Source organism: Sinocyclocheilus grahami, unplaced genomic scaffold (assembly GCF_001515645.1).
Source record: "Sinocyclocheilus grahami isolate Dianchi unplaced genomic scaffold, SAMN03320097.WGS_v1.1 scaffold10.1, whole genome shotgun sequence".
Taxonomy (NCBI): domain Eukaryota; kingdom Metazoa; phylum Chordata; class Actinopteri; order Cypriniformes; family Cyprinidae; genus Sinocyclocheilus; species Sinocyclocheilus grahami.
Window position 1 is genome coordinate 1,510,142 of NW_015505189.1, and position 19,859 is coordinate 1,530,000.

General features: G+C 36.7%; 1 protein-coding gene across 1 annotated transcript in view; it reads right to left on the reverse strand.

The window, feature by feature from the left end:
* The window catches only part of LOC107594274 (ras-related protein R-Ras2-like), a 62,288-nt gene that overhangs the window by 6,836 nt on the left and 35,593 nt on the right, over nucleotides 1-19,859 (reverse strand). The window contains exon 2 of the mRNA XM_016284265.1: nucleotides 1,427-1,514. Within this exon, the coding sequence (XP_016139751.1) occupies nucleotides 1,427-1,514 (88 nt within the window). The remainder of the gene's footprint in view (nucleotides 1-1,426; nucleotides 1,515-19,859) is intronic.

A 19,859-nucleotide genomic window follows, 5' to 3' on the forward strand; every position in this document is an offset into this window, starting at 1 on the left:
CAGTTTTACTACAAATACCATGGTTAAACTATGGTTAGTGTAGTAAAACATGTTGTTTTTACCATGGTTTAACTACAGTAACCAATAACCATGTTTTTTGGTATTTTATATACATATTTTCATGTTATCTTTATTTAAGGCACGTATTTGTGGCACGTATTTGTGAAAATGATTAGGCAGCTGCAGCACACACCACATAGAATAACGCTGCGCATTTCAAGGCACTTCAGTGGACCTTAACGTTACCTGTTTTGTCAATGTTAAAAAACGTTTTAATATATCAATAAGAACGTACGACAGGCTTTTACTCGAGTCTTTATCACTTTATTAAAATTAAGCAAAACAAAACGACAAATGTTTACTTTCACAAGCCGTCTCGTATAGGCTTGTAGTAGCCTAAGCTGTCTCTTGCTCAATTAGGTAACAACAAATGTTGGGAAACAACACCTCTGGCCATTCCGTTGGGTCGTTTGTCCATTCACAGATACTGTACGGACAGTCCGACCCAATACGGCTCAGTTTTTATGCGTATGTTGCTCTGTCGAGCGGCACAAATAATTTTATGTAGGCCATTCTGAGTCAACACCATGGCTTTTCCAATGAGGGGGAAAGGACTGTTTTCCCCCATGCCGACTCCACCCACACAGCTATGACGCGACACCGATCAAGTCAATTGTTTCTGTTTCGTTTCGGCTTGTTTGAAAGCATGTACGAAGGCGCTTCTGTGTTTTTTAGCATTTTAATTTAGATTACAGTTAAAGATTATTTAAATTTTTATTTTTATTATTCCCCCTTAGAAGTTTGCTGAGGGCCCCTAGCTGGTCCTGTCCTCCTGATTGTTAACCACTGCTTTAAAGTGACCCAAAAATGAAACTTCTGTCATTATTTACTCACCCTGACTATCTCTATTCTGTGGAACACAAAAGATATTTCAAAGAATGTTGGGGTCCAAACAAAACCAGACATTTTTCAAAATATGTTCTATTGTTTTCCACAGAAGAAATTCAGTCATACAGATTTAGAGAATATGAGGGTGAGTAAATAATGACAACATTTTTGGTAAACTATGCCTTTAATCGTGCAATTTTCTGCCTAGAATTTTTTTTTTTTCAATTTAAAGTATTTCAAGCCTCCTTTTTTCACCAGCCATGTATTATATGTATAATGGAGTAAGTAGTTATTTTGTAGATGTTTTTTCTAAAGTGATATTACAGTACATTTATTATAACCCCACCTGTACAAGTATGCATAACGCACAGAACAAAAACAAAATGCACCAGTTCCTCTGTAATTTACCTGATCTCTGTGAAGTATTATCAAATCATAAAGTGCTTCATCTTTGCTGCTGGAAAGCAGTAGGTTGTTTCCCTACATCCTGTGATTTGTTTGACAATCAGACTCCTTCATCCATCAGCGGCATACTTACTGTCTAGCCGCGCAGGCCTCTCGTCAATCACACACTGCTTTGTGTAGGAGTCTTCAATCGTAGGGTCATAGTCAGTGACGAAGTATGACTAAACACAAAAAGAGAGAGAATATAAACATAAGAAAGGTCAATATTACATCAGATTAAAAAAATGCTGTATTAGGAGGTGGGAAGGCATCAAGACATGTTCACATCCAATATCTGTGACATCCTGTGTACTAAAATCCTTTAATCTCCTTGGATTTTGATAGAATAGATGTCTCGTTGACAGCTTACAATATCCCAGAATCCTGTGCACGTGGTTTGACAGATGGTGGAAATGAATAAAAATGGCGTCTGATGAAGCAGTTAAAAGAATTTCTCTTAGAAATGACTTCATTTTACCAAGAAATTAGCATTGTAGTCTCTAAATATTTGCTTGTTTATATCTAAAGCTCACTTGAATTCATTTTAGATCATTAGACGTGACGTTATTGTGCTCTGGAAGCCCGTCTGAAACCAGTTTCCCTTTTGAGGAACCTTTGTACACAAACATCATAAAAAGCACCAGACTTCAGCTTTGAGGGATCTACATGCATAAAGAGCATTTGTTTCGAAAGCTACGCTAAATGAGAGCTTAGACTCAAAACACAACCCAACAGACAAACTGTTCCATCTCTTTTGAAAGATAAAAAAAAAAGACGTCCGCCCTTGTGTGTATGGTCAAAACACTGACTTCACGTCAACATTATCTGAGCAGCCCTCCGTTTAGGGTTGATAATTACGGTTAATTAACCGCAAACTTTTCTGTTTCCACAGGCTATGTTTCTATGCTAATCTAAACACTGTATTAGTTTGTAGGAGAAGGGGGAGTTCTAAGGAGGCATTTTTCAAATTTTTCCCATGTTTTGTGTGCCTCTCCTCCCAGGAGGCTGTTTAAGTGAAGACAGTGGAATGTTATGTTCAGACTTGTCTCTGTATCAACTGAACACATGATCATGCTCACACACAAACACACTATGCCCATCAGTAGCTTACGGGTTTGACTATTGATGTTCCTGTAACCGCTGGACTAGTAATCTGTTTTTAGTAGCGAAACGAGAAGCACTCCAAAAATGAGAGTAGAGTCTAGCTTTGTTCTCTTTTCCGCATCAACCATTCACTGAGGATGGTTTTAACTTCTGAAAGAGAATACAAGCCTATACTGCAAAAATCGAATTAAAAATTTTTCAACTAATTTATCCTGTATACACTGTCTTACCAGTTAAATATTTATTAATATGATCTTTAAAAGCTCAGAAGCTCTGTTTAAAAAAAATATTAGAAATTTTTGTTGACAAAATTTAGCATAATTATAATTAGAGGTCGACCGATGTATCGGTTTTGCTGATTAATCGGCACCGATAGTTGATTGCTGGAACTATCGGCAAAAAATGCATGCTGATAGTTTTCAGAGCGGGACACTAGAAGCGGCACTAGATGCGCTTTTTGCCGACTGCCATATGTATCTTTGTGTAGATATTTAAAGACACCATTTATTTAGAGTGTTAATTTCAACATCTACTAATAAATTTTTTTATTCTGAAGTTGCTTCTGTTAACATTAGTTAATAAGCTATGAACTTACTTTGATGATCAATATATAATTCATATTTAATATTAATATTTATATACATTTACAAAATATGGTTCAGTACTTTCTTTTACAGTAAAGCACTATTTTAGTTTTCGTTCAGTAGCCATTTTAAAAACTATCGGTTGATTAATTCGGCCAGTGTGGTGCAACCTAGCTATCAGTATCGGTAAAATCCACTATCCATCGACCTCATTATAATAATTATATTTCAGAATTCATATTTCAAATTACTAATGGCTTTACTGTTATTCTAAAAAACTGAAAATAGTAATAGTAAAGAATGAGTAAGTGTGTCCAAACTTTTGTCTGATGATACATACACACCACCACTGAAAAGTATGGGGTCGTAAGATTCTTTAATGCTTTTGAAAGTTTTTAAAAGCTTTTTGTACTCACCAAGACTGCATTTATTTGATCAAAAATACAGTAATATTGTGAAATATTATTACAGTTTTTATACATAGTTATTTATTTCTGTAATGGCAAAGCTGAATTTTCAGCAGCATTACTCAAGCCTTCAGTGTCACGTGATCCTTCCAAAATCAATTTAACATGCTGATTTGGTGCTCAAATCAGCATTTCTTATAAATTTTGAAAAGTTTTTCAACCTAATACTTATGATAACTGTGATACATTTTTTTCAGGATATTTCAGGATACTTTGATAAAAAGACAAAAATCAAATCAATTCAAATCAAATCAAAAAAGTTCAAAATCAATTCAATTTAATGCATCCTTGCTGAAGAAAAGTATTAATTTCTTAAAAAAAAAAAAAGAAACATACTGACCCTTAAAACAAGCAGAAAAGCTGCCTAATAAACCAGATAATTAAAATATTCAGGATACATTCTCTGAAGGTCTCTGTAAGGTACATTCTCTGTAATTTTGCCTCTCAGGTAAATGGATCTCATTTTTAAGTTGCAGTAAAAAAAAATCTGAATTTTAAAGAATTGTAATTAAAAAAAATTAGAATTCTAAAAATAATAATTTTTCCCAAAAGTTTTCCTAAATACTCTCTGTATAACTAAATAAATACCAACAGAAATTCCCAGCCCAAATTCATGCCAAGATTGCTGATTGGCTCATGCAGGCTGTGGTCAGATTCTTTGGCTGTCACAGAGACATGATAACTGTCAGGTAATACAGACATTTGCCTGTGTGCTGATCCAAAAAAAGCTGTAACCAGAATAGGATTATTTGCAGTATACTGCTACTTTTAAAGTGCAGGCAAAGTACATTTGCAAACATTTCTGAAAGTGAGCAAATGAAGCATGCATGTTGCCATTTGTGCATTGACAAAGAAGCTTGTAAACCCTCGCTCTTTTTTCTTGACATCAGTCATCCTTTCACACAGTGGCTCCTCTGTATGCACTGCGTGCAAGACTCCATCACGTCCACTTTCCACTGTTCAATAATTCATCAGCAGTGCTGCATATGCAGTCGACTTCATCGCTCTCTCGTCGCAGTGGGGATACAGGCAAAATGAGGTGAGAGAGAGCAAGACAGATGGACAGACAGAGAGAGAATACCTGCTGCTAATTCAAACAAACAAAATATTTTAAGCACTGCACCTTCCATTGAAATCACACACATTCAAATACACTCGTGAACAAAAGAACAAGGCACTTGATTTCGTGATAAAGCTACAACCCATTGAGAGTGAAAGTCACACTTTAGTTTGATGAGTAAGTGAGAAAGAGAGCTGAAAAACATTAGTCTGCACGTGAACAGTCCAAACCTTTAGCCATGATGCAATATGGAAGCTCACACATTCCACTGAGTTTCCTGCAGAGCAACACCTATCAAACTGACAGCATGTTACACAAACACACACACACACATACCTGTACCCCTTTCAAAAATTTGAGATCAGTTCGATTTCTTTTAATGTGTCCTATGCTTACAAAAGCTGTATTTTTTTTTATCAAAAATACAGTAAAAACAGTAATATTGTGAAATATTATTACAATTTGAAACATCAGTTTTCTATTTTAATATATTTAAAAATGTAATTTATTCCTGTGATGGCAAAGCTGAATTTTCAGCAGCCATTACTTTAGTCTTCTGTGTCAAATAATTTTATTATACTGATCTGGTACTCAAGAAGCATTTCATTTTGTTGTTATCAATGTTGAAATCAGGTGTGCTACTTATTTATTTTGATACTTTTTTATATTGTGATACTTTTTTGCAGATTATTATTTTTTCTTTACTTTAATATGCTTTTATATAATGATTTGAATGCATACTTGCTGAATAAAAGTATTAATAAAACAAAATCATACTGACCCCAACATTTGAATGGTATTATAGTTATTTAAATGAGGGCATTATATATACACACATTTAAACTAATTTTTAGAATTTTTCTTTTAATATCATTTTTATAAACATTTTCCAGAATTTTAATATCAGTACATTCCTAATATACAACATTTAATTTATTACAGTTATTATCTGCAACAATAGCTCAAAATACCAATTACAAGAACTTTTAGAGTAAAAACACATACAATTTTAGGATAAAATACACAGTATATAAAAACCACATTTACTTACTATTTATTTTTTTGTAAGTCTCTTGATCGCCACCAAAAGAAGTTTGTAATATTTAGTCAATTTCTAGGGACAATATTGTAACCAAAGAATAGCTAAGTAAACCAAAACACATAGTCTGCTTTGGTTGTAGGGCACGTGTAGAGGGTCTGTGGTTAAACAAAGCCTGCATTTCAAAGTCAAACAGTAGCTGTGGGTAGCTGTTTAGTAATGCCCACCTGTCCTACCTTTGCTCTGTGTGACAGCACGTCCCAGTTGACCTTCATCAGACGTAAGAATGACCAGAACTAATGGCTAACTCTAACAGTGGGGGGTCCCATCTGCTTTGGCCCTCACACAAACACACACACAAACTCTCCCACAGAGTGTGTTTGTTCCAGAGCACGTGAGCGGAGCGGAGTGGTAATATTTCCTTAAGAGCGCAGAGCGCACAGCGCCGCTCGCTCAACCCAGAATGCCGTTTGGTGATTTGCTTGTTCGAGATCGAGAATCTGTAGAGATCGAGAATAGTAGAGCAGTTATGGAGTTCAGATATTGTTTCAACGAAGTTGCAAGCCTTATACATAAATGTAAAGTAAAAAATCTAAGTTAAGAATGAGCAGGGAGAAGAAACTGAGAGGGAGTGCGGGGAGAGTTAGTAAAGATTCATATTGGAATCTGAAGCGGCACATTGCCAGAAAGCACGAGGATGTGCTACGCAAACATGGTGCCGCAAAAGGTGAGCTAGTTACATACCATAATAAATGAATAAACAGGTAGGCTAAGGTTATATTCGGTTGTACGGAGCCCCGATCATGACATGCAGACAATCACGGCCAACTAATTTAGAATAGGCTAGTTCTCTTTTATGCTAGGACTACATTATGGCCACGAATTAAGAATTATTTTTTTCGTTTAGTCTAAATTATGGCCACGAATTAAGTATTTGTTCTCTTGTTTAGGCTTAGATGCCACGAATTCATTCATTCGTTAATTCGTTCGTTCCCTAGTTTTAGTAGGCCTAAATCGTGGAACTAATTATTATATTTCGTAATTACTTATTAAAATCATTATTACTTAAAATGTATAAATAATAATAAATTAATTCTGCTGACGTCGTAGAAACGAATTGTTAATTCAAATTATATTCGGAGCTCCGTAGTTATTAAATAATCTCAGTTAAACTGTAGACCTAAACTAACACACAGCTGTATATAGGCCTAAATACAAAACTACAGAGTACAGAAGATCTTAGAAACAACCATCCTAAATGCAAATCACATCTCTTCACCTCAACAAATCTACTATCAACACTTAAAGATAAAGGCTCTTTATTTGCATCTGGTTCCATGAAGAAACTTTATCATCCATGAAATCTGTCCATTGGGTAAATGGTTCTTTATAAGGGCAAAGGTTTTTTTCAAAGAAAAAAATGGTTCCTTTGAGAACCAATCACTGAAATGTTTTTTGTTTTGTTCTTCTGTGGCATCGCTGGAAAAAAACTAAAACTTTTGAACCATTTATTTTTAAGAGTGTAGTCCACTCCATTCAGCCGAGCTGTACCAGTGCAGGAGATCCCAATATATAAACACTTCAGTCATCAATCGTTCAGCAATTTTTAGGGGGCCTCCAAACTCCCTGAAGGCCGTATAAATGCTCTCTGTGCCAAGGTATACCAATTAAAGAGTGCTAGCCAGAGTTTCCAACTGTGTCATACAAGTCTCGGCTGCCATAAAGGGTGATCCGAGCCACCTGACGTAAAGCATTCTGGGAGAGGAGAGGAGAGGAAAAGGCCCAACCCAGTGAGTCAAAACCAACCGGGCACCTCCAACGTTTGGCCTAAAGGAAGGAAACTCCACCTACAGGGCCAGCAGCCAGCAAAGCACAGTCCTCTGTGTGGTGATGATTTCACAAAAGAGATATTCCCGTTCCGCCCACCCTCCCACCGCATACATGGACACTCCTTTCCAGTCCAGCCATTTCTCTTTCTATCTGCTTTTCCACACCCACCAATCCCTCCATCCATTCATGCATCCTCTATCCAGTAGTGTTAGGCGATATGCTCCATAGTCCTATCGTCAGCCTGTGAGATCGCCGATACACGATATTATCATGCTCATTTATTTAATTATTTACTTAGTTTCATAGACGGAGAGTGAACCAACTCCAGGGTAAGGCTAAAAGCAGCCTAATGTTACTGTAATCTATTAACTACACATTATACCTTTTTAGTCAAGTAGCATATGGATGTAATGTCAATAATTTTAATATGACTGAATTTGTATTTAACATAATTTAATAAAAACATTGTAAGTTACTATAATGCTAACATTTCCTCAGTTATTCAAACAGCAGCTTCAGCAAAGAACATTTACATTATCATACAACATCATCACTGACAACATCATGACACTGACAATCTAGCGTAAGTTTATGCACTTTAAAAAAACACTCCCATTATGATCAGTGAAGCTATCTACACTATTTGATGAACAAATCTCTTATACTTGCGTCGCATGATCATCTGCACTTTGTTGTCTATGATGAGAATTCGCGAGAGAGCAGAATTCAGTCAGCAAGTGCACAATGGACAACAAAACTCTGGTGTTTCAGCCATGACTAATCCGAACACCTCTGATTGGCCACTGCATTCATAAACTCAACAGAATCGTGTGTGATTGGTTATTAAGTGCAACACTGTAAAAATGCAGAAAAAGAAATATGATGGAACAATTAAGCCCTAATATTAATTAGATAATAATACTAGCCTGATAATAATAATGATAATCCTCGTTATTGTCAAAGGCATCAGCCACCGTCAATATCTCTGACCATCATCGATACACAATACTATCATCTATCGGCACAACCCTACTATCCAGGGCTGGTGGCAAGGGGTCAATCGGGGTCAATCGCGGGCACCCCCCCCCCAAACGAGTTACTGTGCCCCCCTTCTCCTCCTTTCCCCTCCTTGCTGAACGTGATCGATTTCAAAAGTGAAACGGGAAAAAACAGCGTGCATATGATTTTCGTGAGTTCAGCGACTGCACGCAATCTCAGATTGCATGCTTCCCACCCGATACAACCCCCCCAGAAATATAAATGCCCCCCAGATGTAGGTGCCCTGCCACCGGCTCTGCCTCTATCCACCCAGTGAATTCATACCTTTAAACAGTAAGCGCTTGTCTGCACAGAAAAAAGGAAACAAAGCAAAGAACAGCAGTCAGACTGGGGAGCTTGTAGTCTTACAGCAATACAAGAGATGGGTATCTGTAACTGTCTGTAACTGTCTGAAAATAAAAATGCAAACATAAAAAAATGAGTGGGTGTGCACCAATCTACACTTCGCCTTCACCATTCACCCACTTCCTAACCAAAGACGCCTCCACACATTGATTCATCTGACACATTTTTGAGATCTCAATCACATACTGTACATTCACATGTAAACTAGCACGGATCCATCAGCCATACAAAACCATACAAGTGTATTTAGTAAGCAGCATTAGTGGAGATAATTGAAAATAATGAAACTATTCATAAAGTTCTATTTATGAAAGGATCCTGAAAAAGTATGATAGTTTTCAGAAAAATATTAAGCAATACAACTGTTTAATCACCAATAGTGGTCGACCGATATTGTTTTTTTGACAGCCGATGCCGATATCTTGTAAAGCAGGGTGGCCGATATAATTGTATTTATTTTAATTAATATTTAAGAAATTTTAAATCATTTGAAGATGGATTAATAAATACATTTGTAAAATAAACATACTTATACTTTAGTATTTTCCACAAACAAATAAATATTGAATAAATATATAATTAAAAAGGAAGTAAACTATTCTGTAACCAACAGAGCACTCAGTATTCTGGGAAGTTTGTGTGCATTGGGAATCATATTTTTTCAAATAAAGCCAAGGTAACACTCATTTGACATACATCACACAGTGAAAACACATGAATATGACAGTGGGCAAATGCATAAAGAGCAGCATAATTTTGAATCACTAATTTAATGTTTAAAGCATTCAATTTGCACGGACCGAAAGTCACGCAGAGAACACGCGATCATGCAGGTCACATGCACACTTCACAAGATCTCACAACTGGATTCGATTAAGTTTGCAAGGTTTGTGAAATTAAATTTTCATTAGCCATTCAAAGATTTGTTTAAATTATGTAAATGCGTATTTGCTGATGACAGACTTCTATCCGTATTAGACAGAACTGTTAAAGACGATGGCGAAAAAGAGGGAGAATGTGAGCACTCAGGCTCAGGCGCTGCCGCTCTCAGCGCCGTCAAAATAAAAGTCCATATCGGCCAAACATCGGCCGATGCCGATATTTGGAAAATGCCAAATATCAGACGATATATCGGCCTTGGCGATATATCGGTTGACCACTAATCACCAATAATAGGAATGTTTCCTGAGCACCAAATCCGCATATTAAAATTATTTCTGAAGTATCATGTGACACTGAAGACTAGAGTAATGGCTAAAGAAAATTCAGCTGTGCCATCACATTACATTATAAAATATATTAAAATAGAAAAAAGTTATCTTCAATTGTAATTATATATTGCTGTTTTTACTGAATTTTTGATCAAATAAATGCAGCCTAGGTGGGCATATGAGACATATGTACAATTAAAACATTAAAAATATACCAACCTCGGTTTCTCACTGTGTGTGTGTGTGTGTGTACTCGTATATGGAGTAAGGGAGTGCGAGTTTAGATGACAGGTGTATGGCTTGGAGTCAGAATCAAGGAGATCCTGCTTTGAGTTCTACTTCTTTAATTAAAGCCAGGCTTTCGTTATGCAGCCAAATCACATCCACCTCGGGCATCATGCCATGCCTTAAAAAGAAGCACCCACTTTTTTACATTCATGCATCCAAAGTGACCTTATATGTGCTGGAAGTAGAAAAAATGAAGTAAGGGCACTTCTCGCTTGAAATAGTTAACCCTGCGTCATTCAAAACCCGGGTAAAAAGAATCCTGGGTTATCTTGCTTCATGCTTCACACTGCTCATAATTTACCCGGGGTTTACAATTAATCCTGGGTATTCATCCGCAGACGTTTCACACATTACATTCCTAGAACAACAATTACCCGGGGTTTAGCACAGTGTGAAAAGCCCTGTATAGATTCAGAAAACTTAGTGCATAAGTTAAATAGACTCAAATTGACATACATAGGGTGTCTACAGATGTGAACAAGTTAAATTTAAGACTTTAATACCACCTTATGTGAAATTTAAGACCAAACCTCAGATGAAAATACACATTATATTAAATGCATATATACAGTGGTGTGAAAAGGTGTTGGCCCCCTTCCTGATTTCTTTTTTTTTTGCATGTTTGTCACACTTTAATGTTTCAGATCATCAAACAAATTTAAATATTAGTCAAAGATAACACAAGTAAACACAGCATGCAGTTTTTAAATGAAGGTTTTTATTATTAAGGGAAAACTAAATCCAAAACTACATGGCCCTGTGTGAAGAAGTGTTTGCCCCCCTGTTAAAACTGTGGTTTATCACACCTGAGTTCAATTTCTCTAGCCACACCCAGGCCTGATGTAATATTTAATGTGCTAACGTAGAAAGAAAACTAAATATCATTGCTGTCAAAAATGCTATTTATTATTACGATATACAGTGAACTTTTCATATCTGCAGACTATATCCCATACAAAATATCACCACAAAAGCACAGCATCACCTAGATTTCTGGTGGTGTAAACAATTTATTATGAAGCAATATTTTCATCAGTGTCCTATCAGCTTTTACATACTCTGCATGTTTTTAATATTTACCCCAGGATGTTATTTACCTTTATAAAGGCCAAATTTTATGTAACGTTTGCAATCGTGAAAATATTCAGCAAAATAGCCCCCTTGTCAAGGTATGTTACTTAACTATATCATGTTATAAATAAACTAAACATTTTGAATTTGTACCTTCCTCAGTATGTTTGTTCTCTGAGTTTCTTTATGTGTGCCGTTACGCTCATTTGATTAGATTTCTCCATGAAAGTCTCTCACAGAGACACACAGCACGATCCTCAACAGCGCGACATCCATTATCCATTATCAATCGCTGTTTAATGCCGAGTTCACACTAGGGTTGGGGTATCGTTTGAATTTTATCATTTCCGATTCCGATTCTTTTCGATTCCCAGTTTCGATTCCAATGTGATTAAATAATGATATCAATCATTTATCCTGTGTCTCTTTTTTGCAAACCATTTATTGGAGCTGAATACCATGAACAAAAATCAACAGGCTACATAAAAACTGGACTCTTTAAGAGCTGTTTGTGTGCAAAATAGAACTGCATGATTTCTGGATAAATTCAGTGGTTCTCTCATGATTCTGAAGAAAACACATTAGACAACTAAACAAAAGCACATGTAATTTATGAATAAATTATTAAATGACTCACTCAAGATGTACTTGTTTCATTACTGGATGAATCAGCGTTCTTGAACTAATCTCTTGTATGATTCAAAGACAAATACCTTTTAACTGTCAAATTACTTTCAAAAGGTGATTTACTCTTATTTTAATCGCTACCGTACACATCAGAGTTTATATCTGAACTATAAACTTTTATCCCAGTACTTCTGTGATTTGAATGTTTGTAACACAGAAATAATAATACTGTGTGGTTGAAATAACTGTGAAGCTGTTTCATTCATGACAGATGACAGCTGTTCTCTTTAGGTCAATGGCAGCGTGAACGCAAATTTAAATGTTCAAATTACAGTGGTGTGATCATACGCTGCACGGACGAACCAAGTGATCACAACATTGATCGCACACGTCAAAGTTTGAGGAATGAAACAGACGAATCATCGTAATTTCACCAACACCAATTTAGGAACAGAATCACGTTGGTGTCTGAATCGTGTTCGCGATCTTTAACGATCTATTAAATTAAAGTGCTTTCATGTTGGTGGTGACACCTCTCTTGCAACATGTTTAGCTATCACAGATATTATACGTAGATTTTTTGTTTTCTGATTGCAAATGTAGCCAAACTTTGGAGTGCTTAGATTAGCGAGCAAGGTCCTGGCAGATCGCTAGGTCCGGTCCTCACAGATAAAGAAAAAAAAAGCAAATTTGACAACAAGTGTCCGATTCCTGACCTTAAGTATCCGATTCTGGAATCTGAATCAATTTTCGATTCCCAACCCTAGTTCACACTGCACGATTTTTCATCGTCAGATCACCGTTGTTTTCACACTGCACGACTATCTGGGGTAGCATTCAGTTGCTGCTGTGTTCACAGTGCACAATGGATAAGCGACAGGAGGTTACACTGCATGACTTTACAATAGGAAGAATCGCTGACAACTCCATCTGGTCCGCAAACTACGTTTTACAAACAAGAACGAGAACTGATAAGGAAATAACTCCTCCCCAAACTTCCCACTGTCCTGTATCTTGTTCTCTCATTGGCTGTAGGTCATCGCAGATGTATTTTTCAGTCAGAACTAATTTCACACAGCAGGATTTTGAATCGCCGACATGTCCAGATATTTAGCATGCCAAATATTTTTTTATTTTTATTTGGAAAAGCGCCATTAGACTGCTAAATTAGGCTACACATCAATGCAGGATTTCCATCTAGTTTCCCATTCAATACAGCTCAATTCAACAGCACATTCAAGAAACATGCTCCAATGAGATGGAGCTACTTCTGGAAAGGTTCAAATTAAATTAAAAATGCCAATGCCAATTGCTTTTCATTTTTATGGGCTCCAGGACACAATGAGAGAAGAAGAGACAGATTCATCCTGGAATGAATTCATCACAGTGTAGCTGACTGCTGCAGACAGTGCCAGCTTACAGTCTGAGAACATTTGCTACAGGAAGAACCCTTGTCTTGTAGATAATCATGATGAAAAATAGGATTGTAGAGACAGGAAGGTCAGGGACACGTGACAAGTTTTTTATTGATTCCCTGAAGCCACTGACCCTCATCAGGCCATGTTTGCAGCTCTCTCCTGTATACCAGTCAAGCATATCAATCACGATTAGCAACCAGTAACCAACAATCTCCTTATTCAACTTTTACCATGATGACATTCAGAGGTCTTCACACTGCTGGCTGACCTCCACACAGGCTAGTAGATGGGCTTGGCCTTTGGCAGCTGTCAGTAATCATGGGCAAATAGCTGTGATGGAAAGGTTAAGATGAAGCAGATGGACTGTGTGGTGTGGTGTCCACACCGTGAGTTCAGGGCCTCCATTTCCTTCTCGTTCAGTACAGACTGACTAGCACACAAAAGAGCCTCCATTTCCTGGGGAAACACCTATTTTTCCCATGAGCTCATGCAACAGCCAAAAACTTTATTCAATAATAACAATATGAACAAAAACAAGGAGTGTATAGGGAGTAACTGTTGTTGAATTTAATTTTCACTGCTCCCATCTTTTGTAACCAATCAAATAAGTTGATGCTCATCCGAAACCTGTGGGACACAGTAAACTTCCTGTTGACATCATGTGTTTCAGCCAAGCAAATGCATTTCCATGCATTTTCTCATCACATGAACTGCAGCTGGAGGCTTAAAGCTGCAGAACCAACAAGAAGACACACAACTCTTTATTTCCATATGTAATCAAGAATTCCAGCCCGGTCATTGATCGTTCCCAGCAGTGGTCTGAGCAAATCATCTGAAACCCCTGGAAACTCCTCAGAGCAGCTGGTCAGGCATGAAAACCTCCATCTGTGGGTGAAGGAATCTGTCCTGTTAAAAAGTATAAACTTGCATTACAAAGTTACACAAAACCACATAAACAGACCTTGGGGAAGCCCAAACCATCATCGATGTCTGTGTATTGAGGACACCTGTGAATAGTTTTTGAAGAGGAGCTACATAAACCTGAAATAGTTCAATGGAACCTGTTGATGGCTTTGCCAACAAGAGGAGCATCCCTGCAGAGTTTAAAAGAACAGAGAACTGACCAATAGTTTCAGGCCTTCAATCGTGTTGCAAAAGATCAGCGCTCTGTTTGAACTCTCCAGGGGGTCCTATAAAGACACACGACCAGCAACCGCCCCACTCAACACACTCAAAGAACTAATTTCACACAACTGGCTTTTAATCGACGGCTGACCGCTCTGCGTCATGGCCTATATTTTACCACAATTTGTAGAACTGGTTTCCAGTTGTGTAAAACACTTCCTTGTCCCCTGCGTAGATGGCTTTGTTCTAAATCACACCAAAACAAGCAGAAGCACAGCATCACATCAATCAGCCACTCATGTTGCTAGGCTGCCACTGAGGCCAGTGAAAGGAAAAACAGACTTTTTGTTTCAGCTGGATTCAGACCCTGAATGCTGGGACTACGGTATTCTCTTTTTAGTGGCGTAAAAAGCTAAAATGGAGTACCCTTCAGTTGGTTGGCCAAGAAAACCAATCAGTCATGGACCACAGTTAAAATTAACTATTTGACCTCATTCATCACAACTAACTTAGTGACTACTAGTGCTGGGCGGTATTCATACCGAATTATTTTTATGATGATATGAATTTTTAAAATACCGCAATACCGGTGTATGTCGCTTAAACAACGTTCGGAACGCCACACTGTTTGAAAGGGGTCCCTTTTCACTGTTGCCACCACCACAAATATCCACTGCCACAAATATCCACCGCCCCTTGCCATCAGCTCCCGCATCTCACACACACACACGAGCGCGACTTTAGCACTAGATTTAGCAACTTTCAGACCCTTTTAGCTGCTTTTTTTCCATAGAATATTCATACTGACAAACCTAGCGACTTTTTTGGATAAACTTTAGCTATGGATTAGTTGGAAGATTTCGCCAGTGCTGTCCCACAAGCGCGAGGTCTGACTTTCCCGGAGAAGTGTCACCTCTCTCTGCGTCTGTTCTGTGCAGTGAGCGGCAGAGAAGCAGTGCATTCAGTTGGCCGCACCGCAGCCGACTCGTCAATAAATTATTACAAAACAGCGTTTCCTAGCACCTGTCGCTTACTGATTGTTTTCCTAACAAGCAACCATATTTTTTAAAATAAGCCCAAAAAAACTGCAACCCGCGACACTGGATTTTTTCACGAAACTTTACAAAAAAAGAAGCCCAAAATCACGTATAATACACGGACTTGGCAACTCTGCTTTGAACTGAAACAACACCAAGCCTCTCCTGGAAATTATAAACAAATTATTTTTAATTTTGGTTAGGTTTGAGCAAAAAATTATTTGTTAGAACTAATAAACATTATTAAAAGTTCTTTTTTTAATGAGAGTACATTGAAAGCCTTGAAAATAACTAAAATAAAATCAATCTCTGCTGGGTTTTTTTTCTTTTTTCGGACCGATGCATTTGAAACCTTAACATTTTATTTGTGGATTTAACATTAATAGATGGTCTAAAGCAGGGATCCTCAAATCTGGCCCACGAAATCCACTTTCCTGCAGAGTTTAGCTCTAACCCTAATCAAACACACCTGAGCAAGCTAATCAATATCTTCAGGATCATTAGAAAATCACAGGTAGGTGAGTTTGATCAGGGTTGGAGCTAAACTCTGCAGCGCATTGGCCCTCCAGGGCAAGATTTGAGGAACCCTGGTCTAAAGCAAAAGAGCTGTAAAAATAAAAATTTTAAAATCTTTTAGAGCTCCTTATATATAATTTTCATAATACGTTTGAAAAAATATATTGCATAATGAATAAATCTGTATATATTAAATTATTTAATTTATAAGTGTCATGTTTGTGATTTTTATTAATTCATGTAAACTATAGCTTCTGACCTTTAAATCAAAACAGACCAAATTAGCTACTGCTTTATTTATTCAGAAACACAAGCTGGGACTACGGTATTCTCTTTTTAGTGGCGTAAAAAGCTAAAATGGAGTACCCTTCAGTTGGTTGGCCAAGAAAACCAATCAGTCATGGACCACAGTTAAAATTAACTATTTGACCTCATTCATCACAACTAACTTAGTGACTACTAGTGCTGGGCGGTATTCATACCGAATTATTTTTATGATGATATGAATTTTTAAAATACCGCAATACCGGTGTATGTCGCTTAAACAACGTTCGGAACGCCACACTGTTTGAAAGGGGTCCCTTTTCACTGTTGCCACCACCACAAATATCCACTGCCACAAATATCCACCGCCCCTTGCCATCAGCTCCCGCATCTCACACACACACACGAGCGCGACTTTAGCACTAGATTTAGCAACTTTCAGACCCTTTTAGCTGCTTTTTTTCCATAGAATATTCATACTGACAAACCTAGCGACTTTTTTGGATAAACTTTAGCTATGGATTAGTTGGAAGATTTCGCCAGTGCTGTCCCACAAGCGCGAGGTCTGACTTTCCCGGAGAAGTGTCACCTCTCTCTGCGTCTGTTCTGTGCAGTGAGCGGCAGAGAAGCAGTGCATTCAGTTGGCCGCACCGCAGCCGACTCGTCAATAAATTATTACAAAACAGCGTTTCCTAGCACCTGTCGCTTACTGATTGTTTTCCTAACAAGCAACCATATTTTTTAAAATAAGCCCAAAAAAACTGCAACCCGCGACACTGGATTTTTTCACGAAACTTTACAAAAAAAGAAGCCCAAAATCACGTATAATACACGGACTTGGCAACTCTGCTTTGAACTGAAACAACACCAAGCCTCTCCTGGAAATTATAAACAAATTATTTTTAATTTTGGTTAGGTTTGAGCAAAAAATTATTTGTTAGAACTAATAAACATTATTAAAAGTTCTTTTTTTAATGAGAGTACATTGAAAGCCTTGAAAATAACTAAAATAAAATCAATCTCTGCTGGTTTTTTTTTCTTTTTTCGGACCGATGCATTTGAAACCTTAACATTTTATTTGTGGATTTAACATTAATAGATGGTCTAAAGCAGGGATCCTCAAATCTGGCCCACGAAATCCACTTTCCTGCAGAGTTTAGCTCTAACCCTAATCAAACACACCTGAGCAAGCTAATCAATATCTTCAGGATCATTAGAAAATCACAGGTAGGTGAGTTTGATCAGGGTTGGAGCTAAACTCTGCAGCGCATTGGCCCTCCAGGGCAAGATTTGAGGAACCCTGGTCTAAAGCAAAAGAGCTGTAAAAATAAAAATTTTAAAATCTTTTAGAGCTCCTTATATATAATTTTCATAATACGTTTGAAAAAATATATTGCATAATGAATAAATCTGTATATATTAAATTATTTAATTTATAAGTGTCATGTTTGTGATTTTTATTAATTCATGTAAACTATAGCTTCTGACCTTTAAATCAAAACAGACCAAATTAGCTACTGCTTTATTTATTCAGAAACACAATTATCTTAATGATATTTGTGTATTTTACTTTCATCTTATTACAATTAAGGCCAACAGCGCTCCCCAAGTAAATAAAATACCTTACCGGACAAGCGTTAGGACCCGCTGCTGCATGCACTACTAATTGTTGACTCTATCACACACCAGACGCATTGTTCTGTATTCTCAGATTAAATGAGGTGATCCAAAACAGTGAATCATTCAGGCAAAAGTTCGCTTCAAGATTGACCACATTACTAAAGTGATCTTATCGCTAGCACACCCTCAGCACATCAGAGTTATTCATCTTATCGGCAAGACATATCAGCATAATTTTTTCAAATCGGCTGATGCAGATATTTGCATTTTAAGCCGTTATCAGTGAATTTCGATAATGTTCCGATAATATTGTGCATCCTTAGTATTTTAACTTTTTTTATTTAAAGAAGAAACTAATTTAATGTTTATTTTACATTTGAGGCTTGATACTATAGAAAAGCAATAAAAGTTTTTCAGTTAGAGAGTTTTTTTATTTTCATATAAAAATATGGCACGCAGTTGCTTCAAACAATGGTGTAAACATTCAATGTGAATTGTGATCATCGTAATTAATAATCACAATTACAATTTAAAGGGAATAATCGACAATTATGATTTCTGTCATAATCGTGCAGCCCTACCTTGCAGGTAAACCATACTGAAAATGTTCACAAATAGAAACTAGATTTTAAATTGTGAGCAGTGCTTGATTCATTAAAGCGGTCATATGATGCATTTTCAATTTTTCCTTTCTCTTTGGAGTGTTACAAGCTCTTGGTGCATAAAGAAGATCTTTAAAGTTGCAAAGACTAAAGTCTCAAATCCAAAGAGATATTCTTTATAAAAGTTAAGAGTCAACCACGCCTACCTAAAACGGCTCGTTCAAACACGCCCCAACATACCTACGTCGCTCTGAGGGAAGATTTGCATAACGCCGCCCAAATGTTCACGCAAAAAAGAAGGCGTAACTTTTATTCTCGCTGTAGTTTTGTCGTTTCCACTGCCAATTCTGCATTGTTAAATTTACTCCGTTTTTTTAATTTACCCCTCAAGCCATCCCCGAAGACCAGAGCAAAAGTTCTCTCTTCGCCATTTTCTTTTGCCTTGCGCCAAATGGTAAGCTCTTTTAATTTATTAAAACATAAGTTTAATATTTGATGTTAATAATTGTGCTACTATTAATGCATAAGTTGTAATTTTTTTAACTTTGTGTAATTTAAACGCGGAAATATCGAATAGGCAAGTCAGTATGTTGGAGAAATGTGCTTTTTTCATCTCAATGTGGTAATGATAAAGTTGAAATGATGTCAGTAATCTTACTTAATTTGATTTTCAGCTGTATTTAGCTTTGTTATATCCGCTTAATTTGTTTTTTTATGGGGCATAAGCTGACACATTTTTATAGAAATTATATGATGTTATGTTAGGGCTGGACGATATGGCCAAAATTTATATCACGATATATTTCTTAATTTCGGTCGATACGATATAATTCCGATATCGATATGAACACTATTAAAAAAGCCTCATAAAAATGGCCAAGAACGGACACAAAAGTTGTCTGTACCTACAAACTTATGAAAAATTAATTTGCCAACTCTATGAAACCTACTCCTATAAAACTATATTAATATTTTTAATTTTATTAAAAAAATGGCGCAAATAAATACATGTTCACCTTTTATTGGTATTTAGCCTTCATACAAACAAGAAATGTGAAATCACTGTCAAATAAATCTCAGACTCTCCGTATTAATATTATTTTTTTACTCCAAACTATAGGCAGTCAATATACCAGTCAAAAGTTTTTGAACAGTAAGATTTTTAATGTTTTTTAAAGAATTATCTTCTGCTCACCAAGCCTGCATTTATTTGATCCAAAATACAGCAAAAACAGTAACATTTTGAAATAATTTTACTAT